This window comes from Dasypus novemcinctus, chromosome 2 (assembly GCF_030445035.2).
Source record: "Dasypus novemcinctus isolate mDasNov1 chromosome 2, mDasNov1.1.hap2, whole genome shotgun sequence".
Lineage (NCBI taxonomy): Eukaryota > Metazoa > Chordata > Mammalia > Cingulata > Dasypodidae > Dasypus > Dasypus novemcinctus.
This window is the reverse complement of record NC_080674.1, coordinates 151,673,074-151,687,968: the sequence shown is the minus strand read 5'-3', so window position 1 is coordinate 151,687,968 and position 14,895 is coordinate 151,673,074. Positions and strand designations below refer to the sequence as shown.

Sequence of the window (14,895 nt, the reverse complement as noted above, 5' to 3'; positions counted from 1 at the left end):
TAAACATTTATTGGAAGCCGACCATGGGACTGACATTGTTTCATGGAAATTATGAGATCAGTGACAAAAACGCCTTTAATACTAATTCCACCCTCAACACTTTCAGGCTGAGAGACCCTGGACAAGCAGGAACCTCCACAAGCCTCAGTTTCCTCATCTTGAAAAATGGAAATAAAATTACCTATCTCATTGTTTGTAGCAAAGTGGGGATCAATAAATGTTAGCCATAATTATAACTTTTTGTTATGGACACTGGCTTCACCTACAATTTATGCGTGCTTTCAAATCAATGTGAAAGACCAGGTGTATTTAGACCTATGAAGAAAAAATTAGGCAAAATTGACCGCTTTTGCTCATAATGTTTTCAATGGCAATTTATAATTTAAAATTGAGTATTCTCCCATTTTAATATGTGCTGGGCCAACAGAGAGAAAAAAAAGGATGAGTACAACGGTAACTGGGAACTCTTGTAAAACGGAAAATCAATTGAAAGCAAAAGGTACCTGCAACCTAGAATTCGAACAGATTGTGAGAGAGAAGGTGTATTGTTTTCTCACAGCAGAGATCCAGCCATGACATAGGATTATAGCATGGGGAGACTTTCAAGTTGGGAAAACTGACAGGTAGGCAAAAAGGTATTCTTGGAGTAAATTCTTACTTAGTGCCACTATGAGCGCCCAAGGTAATAGCTGCCTTCTAGTTGACTCGCACCAAAGGATGAAAGAAGGTGAATCATCGCTTTTTGATCCAGGAGTGGGTTTTGTCAACACCGAGTTGCTCAGGGTTCAACGTTGGTCAAACGGTTGGGTTACTTTCTCTTTTCCTAGGAGGCAAGCATCGTTTCCATTGCCAAGATGGCGGCCCTAGAATCGTCGGGAGGCATCCCCCATATAGTCCCTGGATAGGCGGCTTGCTAAAAGCCTAGCTTTTTCGTTTCATAACAGACAACGCACAAGGTAGCGTTTAACTTTCAGAATCGACAAAAAGCCACTTAGATTACTTGCGATCGAGAGCCTTTGCCAAGATGGCGGACGCGGGTCCGGCCGGGTGTCACCTTCCTTTACCAAGATGGCGGCAGGCAGCTTCCGGCACGCGCTTCCCCAATCCTCTTCAAGATGTTAGAGCAGAGGCTGCCGCCCGCAGAGTCCCGGCGCCGCCAGAGGAGAGACAGACGCTGCTGCGGAGCGCCCCACCAGGGACTAAGTGGAGCCGCGGCAAACTCCGCCTATGCCAGGAGCTGGCAAGAGCTGTCACCGGTGGGGGCGCAAAAGTTACCTTACCAGACCCTAAAGCAACACAGCACAACCGTCCCCCGAGTCACAAAAATCATATTAAATGCCGTACAAGGTAGGAAGCTCTGGTCTCGGTACCGCCTTAGCCTTCCGAATGGGCTAGTTGGGGGCTAGTTGGGGGAGCTGGAGCAGGGGCCTGAGGCACCGACACCCCTCGCCTTAAGCCCCTCTCCTCCAGGACTGGCCACGTGTTTCTCTCGGACTGAGGGGGAGGCGAGTAACCTGAGCAGTTAGGGGGAGTTAAATGCTGACGTTTTAAAGCTGCGCGTGTTTTATTTGGAGGGGCAAGTGTCCAGTGAACGAGAAAGGGTTGTCCACGCATTGAGTAGACAGCAGCAAATGTCAAGATTCGGGGGAGGGGCCTCACCGGGAACTTGGAAGAGGGACGTGACAGGGGAGGGAGGAGAGGTCAGGAGTTTGTGGCGGGGGGGTGAGTGGAGAGGTAGGGCGTACTTCGCAAGCAACTTACTGTTTCGCCTGCAACGCGCTTTTATGCTTGCCACCCTCTGCGTTCCTTTAAAAAATAAATAAATAAAGTAAAATTAAAAAGTGCAAAGAAATTCAGTTCGCCGGAGGTTTTGCATTTGGCTTGCAACTTCCTTCAAGTGTGAGCGCTTTGGGAGGAAGAGAGAGAGGGGTGAGGGTAGAACTTGGCAGGCGGCGCCTCCTTCTGCCGCCGCGGCCGCCGCCGCCTCGCAGACTCGGGAACAGGGTGGGGGACTGCCGGGCGCGGGGGAGGGTGGGTTCTGCTTCGCAACTTCTCTCTGGGCACTAGAGCGCGGCAGTGGCTGCTGCAGACAGGGCTGCCCAGACGATGCGCGGGCGCGGGACCTGCCGGCACGCGACTTCCCCGGGGCCCAGACTATGTACGCACTGACCCCCTCCTCTCCCTTTCCCTCCTATTGCTCCCCAGAGGGCGTGTCTTGCCGTCCGGTCCCGGGCGCTGCCAAGACTGTGCGGCAACGTTTCAATAGAACTCTGTAGCCCCGTGCAAAGTGACACACTGCGCGCAACTTGTCCCGGGGGCGGGGCCGGGGACCACCCCCGCGGCTTTGCTGCGGGCCGCGGCCTGGCTTCCTCCCCCTCCCGCTGTCACCCGCTGGGGGCGCTGGCGGTGGTCGCCGCCGCGGGAGAGTGAGGTCCGGAGTGGGTTCGGAGTCGCGGGGCGGGCCGGGGCGGGGACGGGGAGGAGGCAGAGAGAAGAGAAACTACAAAAAGTCGTCTTCTCTCCTAAGCCCGCCTCTGACCAGGTTGGTTCCCGCCGCCGCCGCCTCAGTTTATTTTTCCTCTGGGGGTGGACGAGGAGAAGCGTTCCCGTACTGGGGACAGGAGTGGGCCGCTTGCGCTGGTAAGATGCCCCGGGACCGCGGGCTTGCAGGCGCCGTCGAGGGCCGGGGTGCCAGGGCCCGCGCCAAGGGCCGGGGGCGGGGGCTCCGGGCCGCGCCTGCAGTTGCCGAGCGTCGCCAACAGGTTGCACCATTCCCCGCCGCTGCCGCCGCCGCCGCCGCGCGGCCCCTCGGGCGGGGAGCGGCCGGGGGTGGAGTGGGAGCGCGTGTGTGTGCGCGCCGTGGCGCCGCCTCCGCCCGCTTCCCCCCCGCGCGGTCCCGCTTGCTCACCGCTGTCGGGCGGCCCTTTCGCGTGTCCTCGCTCCCTCCTCCCCCCTCCTCCTCCATTTTGCGAGCTCGAGTCTGTGACTGGAGTCCGAGTCACCGCCCGCCCGTCGAGGACCGGTTCTAGTAGGTTGAAGGGGACGCCGCAGCCCGAGCGGCCAGAGCGTAGGGGCGCGGGGGCCGGGGGACGTGTGCCCGGGAGCCCTGGCCCGCGGAGACGCGAGACGAGCGAGGCACTGCCTTGTCAGCCGGGAAATGGGAGACTTTCTTAAATAGGGGTTCTCCCCTCCCCCCCCCCCATGGAGAAGGGGGCGGCTGTTTACTTCCTTTTTTTAGAAAAAAATATTTCCCTCCTCCTCCGTCCTCCTCGTCCTCCTGCGTTCGCATGCTAAGTTGTTTATCTCAACTGCGGTGGGAGCCGCGGACGCCGGTGGGTGAAGCGGAGTCTGCCAGAGGTAAGAGGAGGGATGGGGTGGGGTGGGGTGGGGGGCGCTGGGGCCCGTGCGCGCGCTCGCCGCCCCGAGGTGCGGCCGCCGCCCGGGCCCGCGAACTTTTATTAGCGCGGAGAAGTGGGGTGGGCGCTGGCGAAGGCTGGACGCGGTGACGAACGGGCAGCGCGCGAGTGACAGCGCTGGCCTCTCTCTCCTTCCGCCGCGGTCCCCTGGCCGGCGAGGGGGAGGAACCTGAGCCTGGCTGCGTGCGGCGCGTTCGTCCGGCTGCCTGCGTTTCCAGCCTCTCATTCCTCAGCGCGGAGCTGGCCAGCCCCCACCCCCCACTTTCCCCAAGTTACCCCTTCTCCCTCCTAGGGGCCGCCTAGGCACCCGTTGTTTGTTGTTGTTGTTGTTGTTTTTGGTTTGTTTGGTTTTTTTGATGGTGACTCTAAGCCGCGTCTGAATTCTCCTCGCCGGGGTATTTCCACTCACTCTTGAGCACCAGAGCGAGATCAAGGTTTCTGTCTTGGCTCCAGCGCGTCTCTTCTGTCGGGCGTGGGGGGTGTGTGTGTGTGAGTGTACACACTCTCAGGGGGCTGACAGCCTGCGACTTGGAGACTTCGGCCAGGGCTGGCGTTATCTGGTGGAAGTGGGCGTGTCGGAGAAAACTCAACAGGTCTGGACACATTTCTCTTTTAACCTCGCACTTTTTCCTTTCCCCTCTCGCTCCCGGTTCCCCTCTCCCCCAAGTTTTTTAGCACTTGGCATCATTTCATACCTGGCATTTCTAAGTGGTCTCTTTTAATAAATGACCCTCCCTATAGTTCTGTGGTGAGATTTTGACTACCGCTGGTTTGACGTTTGGGGTTGCGGACTTGATAATTGCAGCCTTGTAATACCACTTAAGACCCCTTGGCAAGGTCATTATGACCAATTAATGTGTCAGGGTTATTTGCAATTTAAACTGGGGGATAATGTGGCTTGAGTTTTCCAACAAAGTATTGTTTTGGTTTCGGGTTTGAAGGCAGCTGTCAAAAAAGCGGAGTGAAAATTCGTTAGGCTCAATTTGATACCTTTTATTTAGACATCATTATCAGATAAACAGAGTGAAGATGCAGAGAGGTAAGCAGTCTACCTTCAAGATTTGTAGTGGCAGGAGCCATCCCTCTCCGCCTTCCTCTCCCATTTCAGTGAGGGCCAGTGAAGTTTATGCTTTTTAACATCTTGGTACAGAAAAAGTTTTCTCCTGTTGTAGGGGATTTGATTATAATGTCCCAAATGTGCTTATCAGAGTCTTTGCCCGCCTCTTAAAATATCCTGGTTACTAACCTAACCTTCCTAAGAATAGGCTCAAAATTGGGATAGGTGAAGGTTTAGAATGCAGAGAAAACAATTCTGAGCATTTTATTGGTTAGTATTTTACCTTGGCTTGGGTAGTATTTTACCTTGGCTTATATGAATGTAATTTTATAGTTCTGGGTTTTTCTATTTTTCAGTACTTAAATAGGAAAGAAAAAATGTTAATTTAGAAATATAGCATTTCATACCTAGGACTTAAGTAGTTAAAAAAATTTAAATAAAAGTAGCTTAATCTAGATTGTATTGTGAGTTACGACAAAAATCTAGACATCTATTTTTAAGTTATACTTAAGCTAAAATTGTAATGAGAAGCTAGCTACTACACATTCTATTCTTAAATTTATATTTTGGTTGGCTGGTGTACAATGTATTTAATTTCATACATCCAAAATTTAGAGACAGGCACTATTAGACAGGTACATCCAGTCAGAAATATGGGTTAAAAATGAGAGCTTTTCCCAGCCTATTGAAAAATTAGCTGATCATTATTGTTGCCTATGTGTCAAGTAAAATATGCATGGCTTACCATAGGTTAAACTAAAAGGTTGGATATGTGACTAGATGGTAGGAGGGGAATTAGTAATTAGAGAATTCTAGAGTAGTATTCATTAAATTTTATGTGTATTGGTTCTCAGAAAAGCATACAACTTTGATTGAAAAGAAGTAGGAACCTTAATGATTACACATCTTTTTAAAATTCAAATACATTGACATCAACTTTTGAAATATAATCATCTTTAATGAACTGTAATGTCTATGATGAACAAAGTAACACGTTTGGAGAGTGACAAGATGGATAACCAAGCTTAACACGATATGATTTTATCCTCCACTGTGCAAATGGACTGCATTGTACTTTTAAAAATGGTTCATTGAATGGGGGCAGGGGAAATGGCTATTTTATTTTGGAAGATAGAAACTGCTCTTCAGATAACAAGGAAATTAGATTCAGAGTTAACTAAAATGTTGATTTTAAAGGCTACTTTTTACTAATTTTATCCCCAAGCTGATGTGACTTTATAGCTTATTAAATTCCCCTCTCCCCCCCCCCCCCCCCTTCTCTCTCTCTCTGATAGCTGTTATTCACTGATGGACTCCAAAAAAACCTTACCGTCCCCCAGTGAAGAAGAAATTCCCAGCAGTGTGCTTGGTCAGGAAAGGAGAAATGTGATGGACCTCTATAAAACCCTAAGGGGAGGAGCTACCGTGAAGGTTTCTGCATCTTCACCCTCACTGGCTGCTGCTTCTCAGTCAGACAACAAGAAGCCAAGACTTTCCGTTGATTTTCCTAAAGGCAGCGCGCAGCAGCCAGATCTATCCAAAGCAGTTTCACTCTCCATGGGATTATACATGGGGGATACAGAAGCAAAAGTGATGGGAAATGACCTGGGATTCCCACAGCAAGGTCAAATCAGCCTTTCCTCTGGGGAAACAGACTTTCGGCTTCTGGAAGAAAGCATCGCAAACCTCAATAAGTCGACCAGTGTTCCAGAGAACCCCAAGAGTTCAGCATCTGCTGCTGTTTCTGCTGTCCCCACAGAGGAGTTTCCAAAAATTCACCCTGATGTATCTTCAGAACAGCAGAATTTGAAGAGCCAGAGCAGCACCAAGGGTGGCAATGTGAACTTGTATACTACAGACCAAAGCACCTTTGACATTTTGCAGCATTTGGAGTTTCCTTCTGGGTCCCCAGGTAGAGAGACAAATGAAAGCCCTTGGAGAGCAGACCTCTTGATAGATGAAAACTGTCTGCTTTCTCCTTTGGTACCAGAGGACGATCCATTCCTTTTGGAAGGAAACCTGCACGAGGACTGCAAGCCTCTCATTTTACCGGACACTAAACCTAAAATTAAGGATAATGGAGATCTGATTTTATCAAGCCCAAACACTGTGCCATTGCCCCAAGTGAAAACAGAAAAAGAAGATTTCATTGAACTCTGCACACCTGGGGTAATTAAGCAGGAGAAACTGGGCCCAGTTTACTGTCAGGCACCCTTTTCTGGAGCAAATATAATTGGTAATAAAATGTCTGCCATTTCTGTTCATGGTGTGAGTACCTCTGGGGGACAGATGTACCACTATGACATGAATACAGCCTCCCTTTCTCAACAACAGGATCAGAAGCCTATTTTTAATGTCATTCCATCAATTTCTGTTAGTTCAGAAAATTGGAATAGGTGCCAAGGATCTGGAGATGACAATTTGACTTCCTTGGGGACTTTGAACTTCCCAGGCCGATCGGTTTTTTCTAATGGCTATTCAAGGTAAGATTAATGATTTACTACTTCTTAAGAATGAATGGTACTGCTAAGATAGATTGCTAGCTTTAAATATTCATTTATTTGTATATGTACTCGACAAAGATTTGTGTACTTTTTCATGTGAATACATGGTCTTTTTACCACTTATGTAGTCACTCTAAATGATTTATCTCTATGTAACCATTTCAAGTTAATTTTTCTGAAATAATTTTATTCGGTATCCCATTGACCAGTGGTTGGAAATTTATTTTAAACCTTTAAAATTATGAATTCAAGGATGTATAATGTCTGGTAAGATCATAGTGCATTTATTTCATGTGTTCATTTAGCTGTTTTAGAATGTGCTCTTATATTACAATAAACATGCTTTTAATACTTTAATCAAAAGTTATACAGCTATATTTGTACCTTTGTGAAGTGTTAGCTTGAGGCGATTAAATGGTTAAATATTAGAAGTATCAACAGTGAGCTCAATTCTTCAAATTGAACCCTCTGTTCAAGAATTTGAGTTCTGTGATTGCTAAAACAATGCAGTAAACAGTGAACACCTTGTCCATAGGGTTCCCAAGCAAAATTAGACAAGTTTTGTTCGGTGATAAATCTTTTAAAGAAAAGAACTGGTGAAAACGTGGTGCAAAACAAAATTCTACATTCAAATGTTCCTGCAAGCTCTGAAATTGATAACTGATGGCCAATTAAGCTCTAATTCTCAGCTATCATTTGATTTCTCTTTTTTATTTTCTCAGTCATTTATAAGCATGCTGACAGTTTCTCTCTGACTTCAGAGTCTGTTAAAATGGAATTATCAGAAAAAGTTCTATAATTCAGATATATATGTTGGTATTAAATTCTCTCTCCCCAATACAGGGGAATGAATGCTGGATTGTGTATCCATTTTAGGTATGAAGGAAAAGATAAAAATGTGGATTGTAGAGACCTGAGATTGATTTATCAGTGGTTTTTTCTGAAAGAAGGTCTAATAGATGCAGTGATTGATTTATTTGTACATAACCTTTTCAAGTTTTTTCTTAAGATTTACTGATATTCGTTATTCCCATTAACTAGTCATTGAGGATTTTATACAAAGCTCTCTTTAAAATATTTTTTTCCATTTAAGATAATATTAACACTAAGGTGGCTCTTCTCTTTAGGAAATTTTTCTTGTTGAGAGGAAAATTTAGACTTAGATTTAGGCTATGTCTTATTCTAAAAGGCTTAGTTGCTTCTTATCAAAAGAAAAAAACTTTGAGCTTTGTGTATTTTAATGTAAGCTACCTACTAACTATTGTTTAAATAATACTTTTATTTAAATGAATACTACTTTAATTTTTTATTGTTGTCTTTCTGAATCTAAGGTTTAAAATGTATTTAATAAGGAAGTTTGAGTTCTTACCACATAAGCAGTTGTGTTTTAAATATTAGGTAAAGACATATTGTGTTTAAAATGTTTCTATCTCAAACTTTTTGGCAATGGAATTCATGATTGAATGTGCCTGGTTTCTTAAAAGAGCAAGTACATTTGATTTGACTAAGCTATGGTAAGAAACTGTTAAATTGATTTATAAAACATATAATTGTACAAAGAAAATAATACATCTCAGGAAACTCTTAGGAATTATTCATGCATTTTGTCCTGATAATCACTATGGTATTATTTTCATTTTCCTTATAAAAAAGACATGGAACAAGACATAACATTTTCATTCACAATGAACTTTCATTAAGCCCCATAAACTCTGGGATATTGAGTATAAGTTTTAGATGAACAAAGTTGCCCTTAAATCATTAAAGATAATACTTGAACTTTTATAGTACATTAAGAGATATAAAGTGTTCACACATATTTCATTTGAGCCTCATAATAACCTTAAGAAGGTGGGCAAAGCAGTGATGATGTGGCATTTTAGAAATTCTTCATTATCCTATGAATGATTATTTTTATACTGACGCGTGGTTTGGAAATATATTCAGTAGTCTATGTCCTAATGAAAAGGTATAATACCTTAACAGGATCATTTAGTAATGTTTTGAAAATTTTATGCCTTATGGCATTAACTTAGCATTGAAAACTATGATTACCCAGTACGAAGAGTCTTCCAAATAAATTGAAACAATGTTTCTTTTCTAATCATTACTGAATTAGTCTATTGTTTCCAAACAAGAGCCTTGATATAACGCAAATTGGTTGTTTTCTCCTTCTCTGTCTATATGTTACAGAGATCTAGCCAACATTAGCAATGACCAATGACCCTCAGAGATCAGCAAATAAATCAGCATGTTGACAGCACAACTGAATTGAAAACTGGCTTTCTGACTTCATAGATAAAAATATTAAATTCTATTAATAATTTCACCTGCATTATTTTGAAATTAATAAAAGCATAAGGTGAAATTTGACTTTTTGAAATGCCACCTACCATTGCGTTTTCTCAGAAGACTAAAAAAAAACACCTTATATACTCTGATTGTGGGCAAGGAAATTCCTTCAGATATGTCAGTGCACAACAGTGTTCACTTTTATTAACTTGTAAAATTATGAATATCATGATTGAGCCTAGTAAAGCATTTTATCTTTAAGGCTTAGGCTCACTGAGAGTAAAACAAGAGAAATCTCATTTGTTGCTCAAATCCATCCCTTACATAAAGTGAACTTAGCCATTCTAGTTTAATATGCTTTTTAAATGCAGAAACTCAGTTAGTTTTCCCTAAACTTGTCACATTGATACAAGTGCATTTCTGCATAATTTGATTTTCAACATTGTTTCACTTCAGCATTAATGGTGAAACTTAAAAAGAGGCAGAGAAGTACAAGGTTTCAGGTGGAGTTACAACTTTTATTGTGATTATTTTGAAACTTGTGTGTGAAATTAAATGTGGCTAGGGATTGCTCCTCCTGGTCTTTTAAGATTTATTGAAGGAGAGATTGGTTCAAAAGGGTTTATTTTACAGTGAATGCGAGGGCATCTGCAGTAATTGGTTATATAAGTCTTCATGCACGCTGGCCTACAGGTGATTGAGATAGCCTAGTTATGTTAGGAATACTTAATTTATATTAGGTTTAAACTAGGTCTGGGCATGGTTCTTAAAATTTACATTTAAAAATTTTTTAATACATCTCATTTTAATTGGCAGTGCTTTCTCATATGTACTATCTACGTGGGCAAATTAAATAGCAAAATAAGTTTTTGTTGAATATCATTTACCCTTCTTAGGACATCCTAGTAATAGTTTCATCAAAAGTAATGCAGTATTTGCCAAATTAATAGGCACTTGCATCCATACTGTTGAGTCATGGAAAATATATATTGGTGAATTCTATTGCGTAAAGAGTTAAGCTATAACTGAAAAGAAAATCAATTACAGGAGAGTTTAAAAGACCATGCTCTCCTAATTTCTGTAGCTCCAGAGAGCCAACCGCTCTCATTTTCTTCTGGCTTATTCTACTTGGGTTTTATAATTTTCAGGTAAATAAAAATATTCCTGTGGAGAACTTCCACTTTTAAAAAAAGAAAAGATCCATTAAATGTATCCTTTCCCATTGAGTTGTGTATGAACAATTTGAGATAAATTAGAATAGTTTATATATTAATGTATATTTTAGAAAAAATAAAAGTTTATAGCAGTACATAATTAATTGTAGACAGTGTTTTCAACCCCCAAGCAAATAATTTTGATTTGCCTTTATTTCCAATATCATCAAAAATGTCTCTTAAATACAGGGTTTCCAATGGAGTTTGAGAGTTAATTTAATGAAGGGTGAGGGGGCAGTGAAGGAGGAGGGATATGGAGTATGTGTGGAATGGTAGAAGTTAGAAATATCAAGAACAGTTCTGATAACCAACAATTTTAATCAATTGCTGTGAACAATTTTAATCAATTACTGTGAATTTAGAGGACTAAGAAGAGAGATTTGGGACTGTGTTTATGTACAAGGGAGTGTACAAACCAGGATTACAATTTGATCTTTTTTTCATTTGAGGTAGAAATTTAAAGCTAATTGTGGCGTAGAACCCATGGTTTAAAGAGTGGTGTTGTCTCTTACTATGTTTTATTACCAAGAAAGGATAGAATGAATATTTTAATTCCGTTCAGATTATTTCACCTAAAGTAAAGTTCATATTGGCTCCATTTTAATTTAAGCTGCTATTTAATTAATGAAGATCTAGTGACTTGAATGTAGTTTAAATAATGATAATGTCTCTTATGTTGCTATAACCACTTTCTATTTCCTAGTGCACTTTTGCATACATTGTCATCTGACTGGAATGCAACCCTTTTCTTTAGTAATACGTTTCCATGGGTGGTGTGTTTTCTGCTAGAATTTTGAGGAAATTAAATTCATAATGGTACATATGTAGAATAAATTGCAGTGTTCTGAAAGTGCTAGATTGCAATTTAAACTATTTACATTGCATTCTAGTCCTTAAAGCCAATGATTGTGTCATCCCATAATTTTATCTCTGGGCCAGTTGAAATATAAATGACATCCTAGTAGAACTGCATACCTAAACCTCCTTCTTTTCTGCTTCTTTTCTTTTTTTTCCCCAGAGTAACCAAAGCATTAATTTTGCGTACTTAAAAGTAATTGTTCTTTTATGACAGGTTTCAATAGGATTAATAGTGTCTATAATGCAGCAAGTTTAGTAAAAGTACCTCTTATTTTAGACTTCTTCGATCACACTATAGAGCACCAAAAATATATGTAAGGGAAGAAAAAAGTTTGATGATATTAGTTGTAAATGTTTATTTAGCACATTGTCTTATCTTGAATTTTTGTTTTTGTGACATAATTTGAGGGTGCAGTGTGGATTGATAAGTTAGCATTGTTTAGGACACACAGTTCATTGTAGTAAATATTAACTTTTATTTTTTCTTTTTTATAATAAAATTAGCCTTTATTCTAGTTGATTTCATCATTGTCCTCAATATTATTTAACTGTGGTTATTAGGAAAGTATATTTGATTGCCAAATTTTGAAAGCTATTATGCAATGACTTCCAATTTAGTACAAGATTTATTATTTCATGCTGGTTGTGACAGTGCAGTTCCTTATGATATATTATGTTTCTCACATATGGACCATTAAAGCTCTACTGGTTTGTTATGGATGCTGTTTTAATGTATTTTGTTTTTTAATCATTGAGAATAGGGCTTCCTTAATTTTAAGATGCTTTAAATGCAAATTTTGGCAGTGGCAGTCTTTTTTTCCCCCACCCAAATTGATTTAATTATTCAAATGTAGAAATAGCAGAAAATACTAACCTAAACATCAGGAGACCTGGGTTCTAAGGATGAGCTGGGCCACTTAGGTAACAGGCAACTAAGTGTTCTAGGGTCAAAAATACTTTAAACCATATTGAAATTATTTTTAAAACACCTGTGTTGGTGTGTGTGTGTGTGTGTGTGCATCAAATTTCTAAAATTCAACAATCCTCCTAACCTGTCACTTTAGTGAAGAAGCAGTTGGGATAGGGGCTTGTATACTAAGGTTGGTTCTTTGACATATTATTTGTACATTATCAAGTACAAGACAAAGAATGAACCCAGATTTGGTAATTTTATAAGATTAGAATTTAAAATAATGTAGTTGGTGGTAGCATATAGAAAATAATATGTAAATATTGCTGTTTTAGAGCCCTAAAGTGGTCCTGTTTGGGTTCTTAGAGCTTGCTTTGTGTGTTAAGTACAATAATTTTAAATAAGAGCTTAAAGGAAATTGAAAGCTGATCTACTCCCCACCCCCTCATTTTTTGCAGGTGAAATTAGACCCATAATAAGTGTCTAGGAAAAGGTTAGGGAACTATTTAGTAGTGCAGCCAGCCAGACTGAATATCTTAATTCTTTCTTATCTAAGCTCTCTAGCAATTACCTAAGCTCTTAACATCTGGATCTCTTTTAGAGACCTGAAACAGATGGCTGATTGACACAATACACTAGACAGATGTTTCATAAAAGTTACTCTGAGTAGTTTAGATATTTAAAAACCTGTGGGTTTTGTTATTTTTTTCCCTAATAATTGAGCACTTATGTGGAAGTACTTTGCTAAGCCCTTTGTGTGCATTCATCACATTTAAACAGTCTTAACTCTATGAAGGTTTTTATTCTTGTTTCAATATTAAGTTCCTGATTCTGTCAGCATCCATGTAGAACAGAAGGCAGATGTTATTTACCTTAATTTTACAGATGGGATAACTTGACACCTTTTTAAAAAAGGAGAGAGAGAAAAGACTCGCCAGGAAAACTTAATACTAATCCAAAAGGAAATGCTTAATATTTGATGTGTTAGGAATTCCTCATGGAACCTTTAATAATTTTTGTCAACAATGATTCCTTAAACACAATATTTAAAAGAAAAATGGAATCAAGCCTTTGCTTTTATATTTATATAGTAACTTGCTGCTCTCTGTGGCAGTTTCAATGTCTATAAAATAGTGATAACACTCAGTTTTTTTGCCAAACTGGGTTTGTGCATGTGTGTTTAGTTGGAAAATTAAAAAGCACGGTAGAAATGCAAGGAGGACTTTTTAAAGCTCTATCAAGTCTACTCACTCAAACCAACATGAACTTCACTGGCTGAAAACAGTGAGACATCTGTGACTGTGGTGTAGCTATTTCCTATTCACCAAGCACTAGGAATTCCTCATTGTTTGCAATTCCTAATGGGTCATGGATCCCAGTTTCATAAGGACTGTTTTATTTAAAATTCTCAAGTGTCAAGGTGATTTTCTTTACACTGATTTTCTTTTTCCCATTTTTGGTATTTTGTTAGCTCTTTCCACTTTTCAGTAGATTTTGTTACATATTAAGTATGCCATCTAAGTTTAACAGTGGCAACTTGGACCACATTGCTGTTGTTTTTTATTAAGTACTAGAATATCCTCTTCTTCCTTGGCCTGTATTCTTATAAAATCAGGTATGACAAAGCAAGACTTTGTCACTAAGACCCTTAAAAAATTTAATTAGAACTTCATATGGAATTTGTCATCTGGAATCCAGCTGGATTTCTTAAGGACAAGGTGTGATTAAGAAATTGATATTTTTAAACAGATAACAAAATGAATGTTACATTTCTAAGCCTCCCCTTGGGAGGTTGTATATATTACTCCTTTTTTGAAATTGTCTTCAGAGCCACCTTGTAAGCCATAAAAGAAAACTGGTATTATTAACACCTAAATGTTCTTGCTAAATCAGAAATCTTGTATTTCTTAGCTTGATCACCTACCTTAATTATGTGATTCCAAATGATTTGACCATTTCTAGAAATTTACTCCTACCTTAATTAAGGAATTTAAGGTAGGAGTAAATTTCTAGATACTAAACTCTTATCAGACATGTGGTTTCCAAATCTTTTCTCGCATTGTGTCCCCATTTACTTTCATGACAGAATCATTTGATGCACAAAAGTTTTTAACCATTCTGAAACTATTCTGGGAGTACTGAAATTCTTTGAGAGTATAGCCTGCTTTAAGAACTCTCATTTTCTTGTTTGTATTAAAAACAACTGATTTTCTCAAATACTTATTTTTTCTCCCCAAAAGATAATTTATAAATGTTTTCAATAGTTAGGAAATAGGAATTAAGAGACACCATAGCATGGCAGATGTGTAGTTACTGCTCACTTTGGTATTATTTTCTACTTTGTTATATTAGTCTTGGAATCTCCCAGTTCTGTTAGCTAGGTAGTAAATTCTTCTTATCACCAAGTGCATGCCATAGACTGGGGTTGGTACAGTGTGTGGGTACTAGATTTTTAGTATAATCTGAGAAGTAGAGATATTTTAAAGCGAAAGTACAAAAAATACATGAAAGTAACTTCTCATGCAGTGTGTTAGGGATGAATGACCCTTTAATTGGTAATGCCATCTTATAGGATGCACAGTGCTTTGGGGATACCCCAGACATATTTAAAAAGAGAAAACTGTAAATAAGTGAAGCCAGAGGA

At 40.5% G+C, this 14,895-nt stretch overlaps 1 protein-coding gene across 10 annotated transcripts in view; it reads left to right on the top strand.

Moving 5' to 3' along the window:
- Nucleotides 1-1,010: 1,010 nt before the first annotated feature.
- The window catches only part of NR3C1 (nuclear receptor subfamily 3 group C member 1), a 116,804-nt gene continuing 102,919 nt past the window's right edge, over nt 1,011-14,895 (top strand). For 2 of the 10 annotated variants that reach the window (XM_023587154.2, XM_004452626.4), the window contains exons 1-2: nt 1,011-1,347; nt 5,769-6,956. In XM_023587154.2, the coding sequence (XP_023442922.1) occupies nt 1,025-1,347; nt 5,769-6,956 (1,511 nt within the window). In that variant the 5' untranslated portion in view covers nt 1,011-1,024. Of the gene's footprint in view, nt 1,348-2,337; nt 2,641-2,738; nt 3,358-3,572; nt 4,010-5,768; nt 6,957-14,895 lie in introns of those variants that run through there. The other 8 variants (XM_058280190.2, XM_058280185.2, XM_004452628.5 and 5 more) reach the window with 8 other exon arrangements.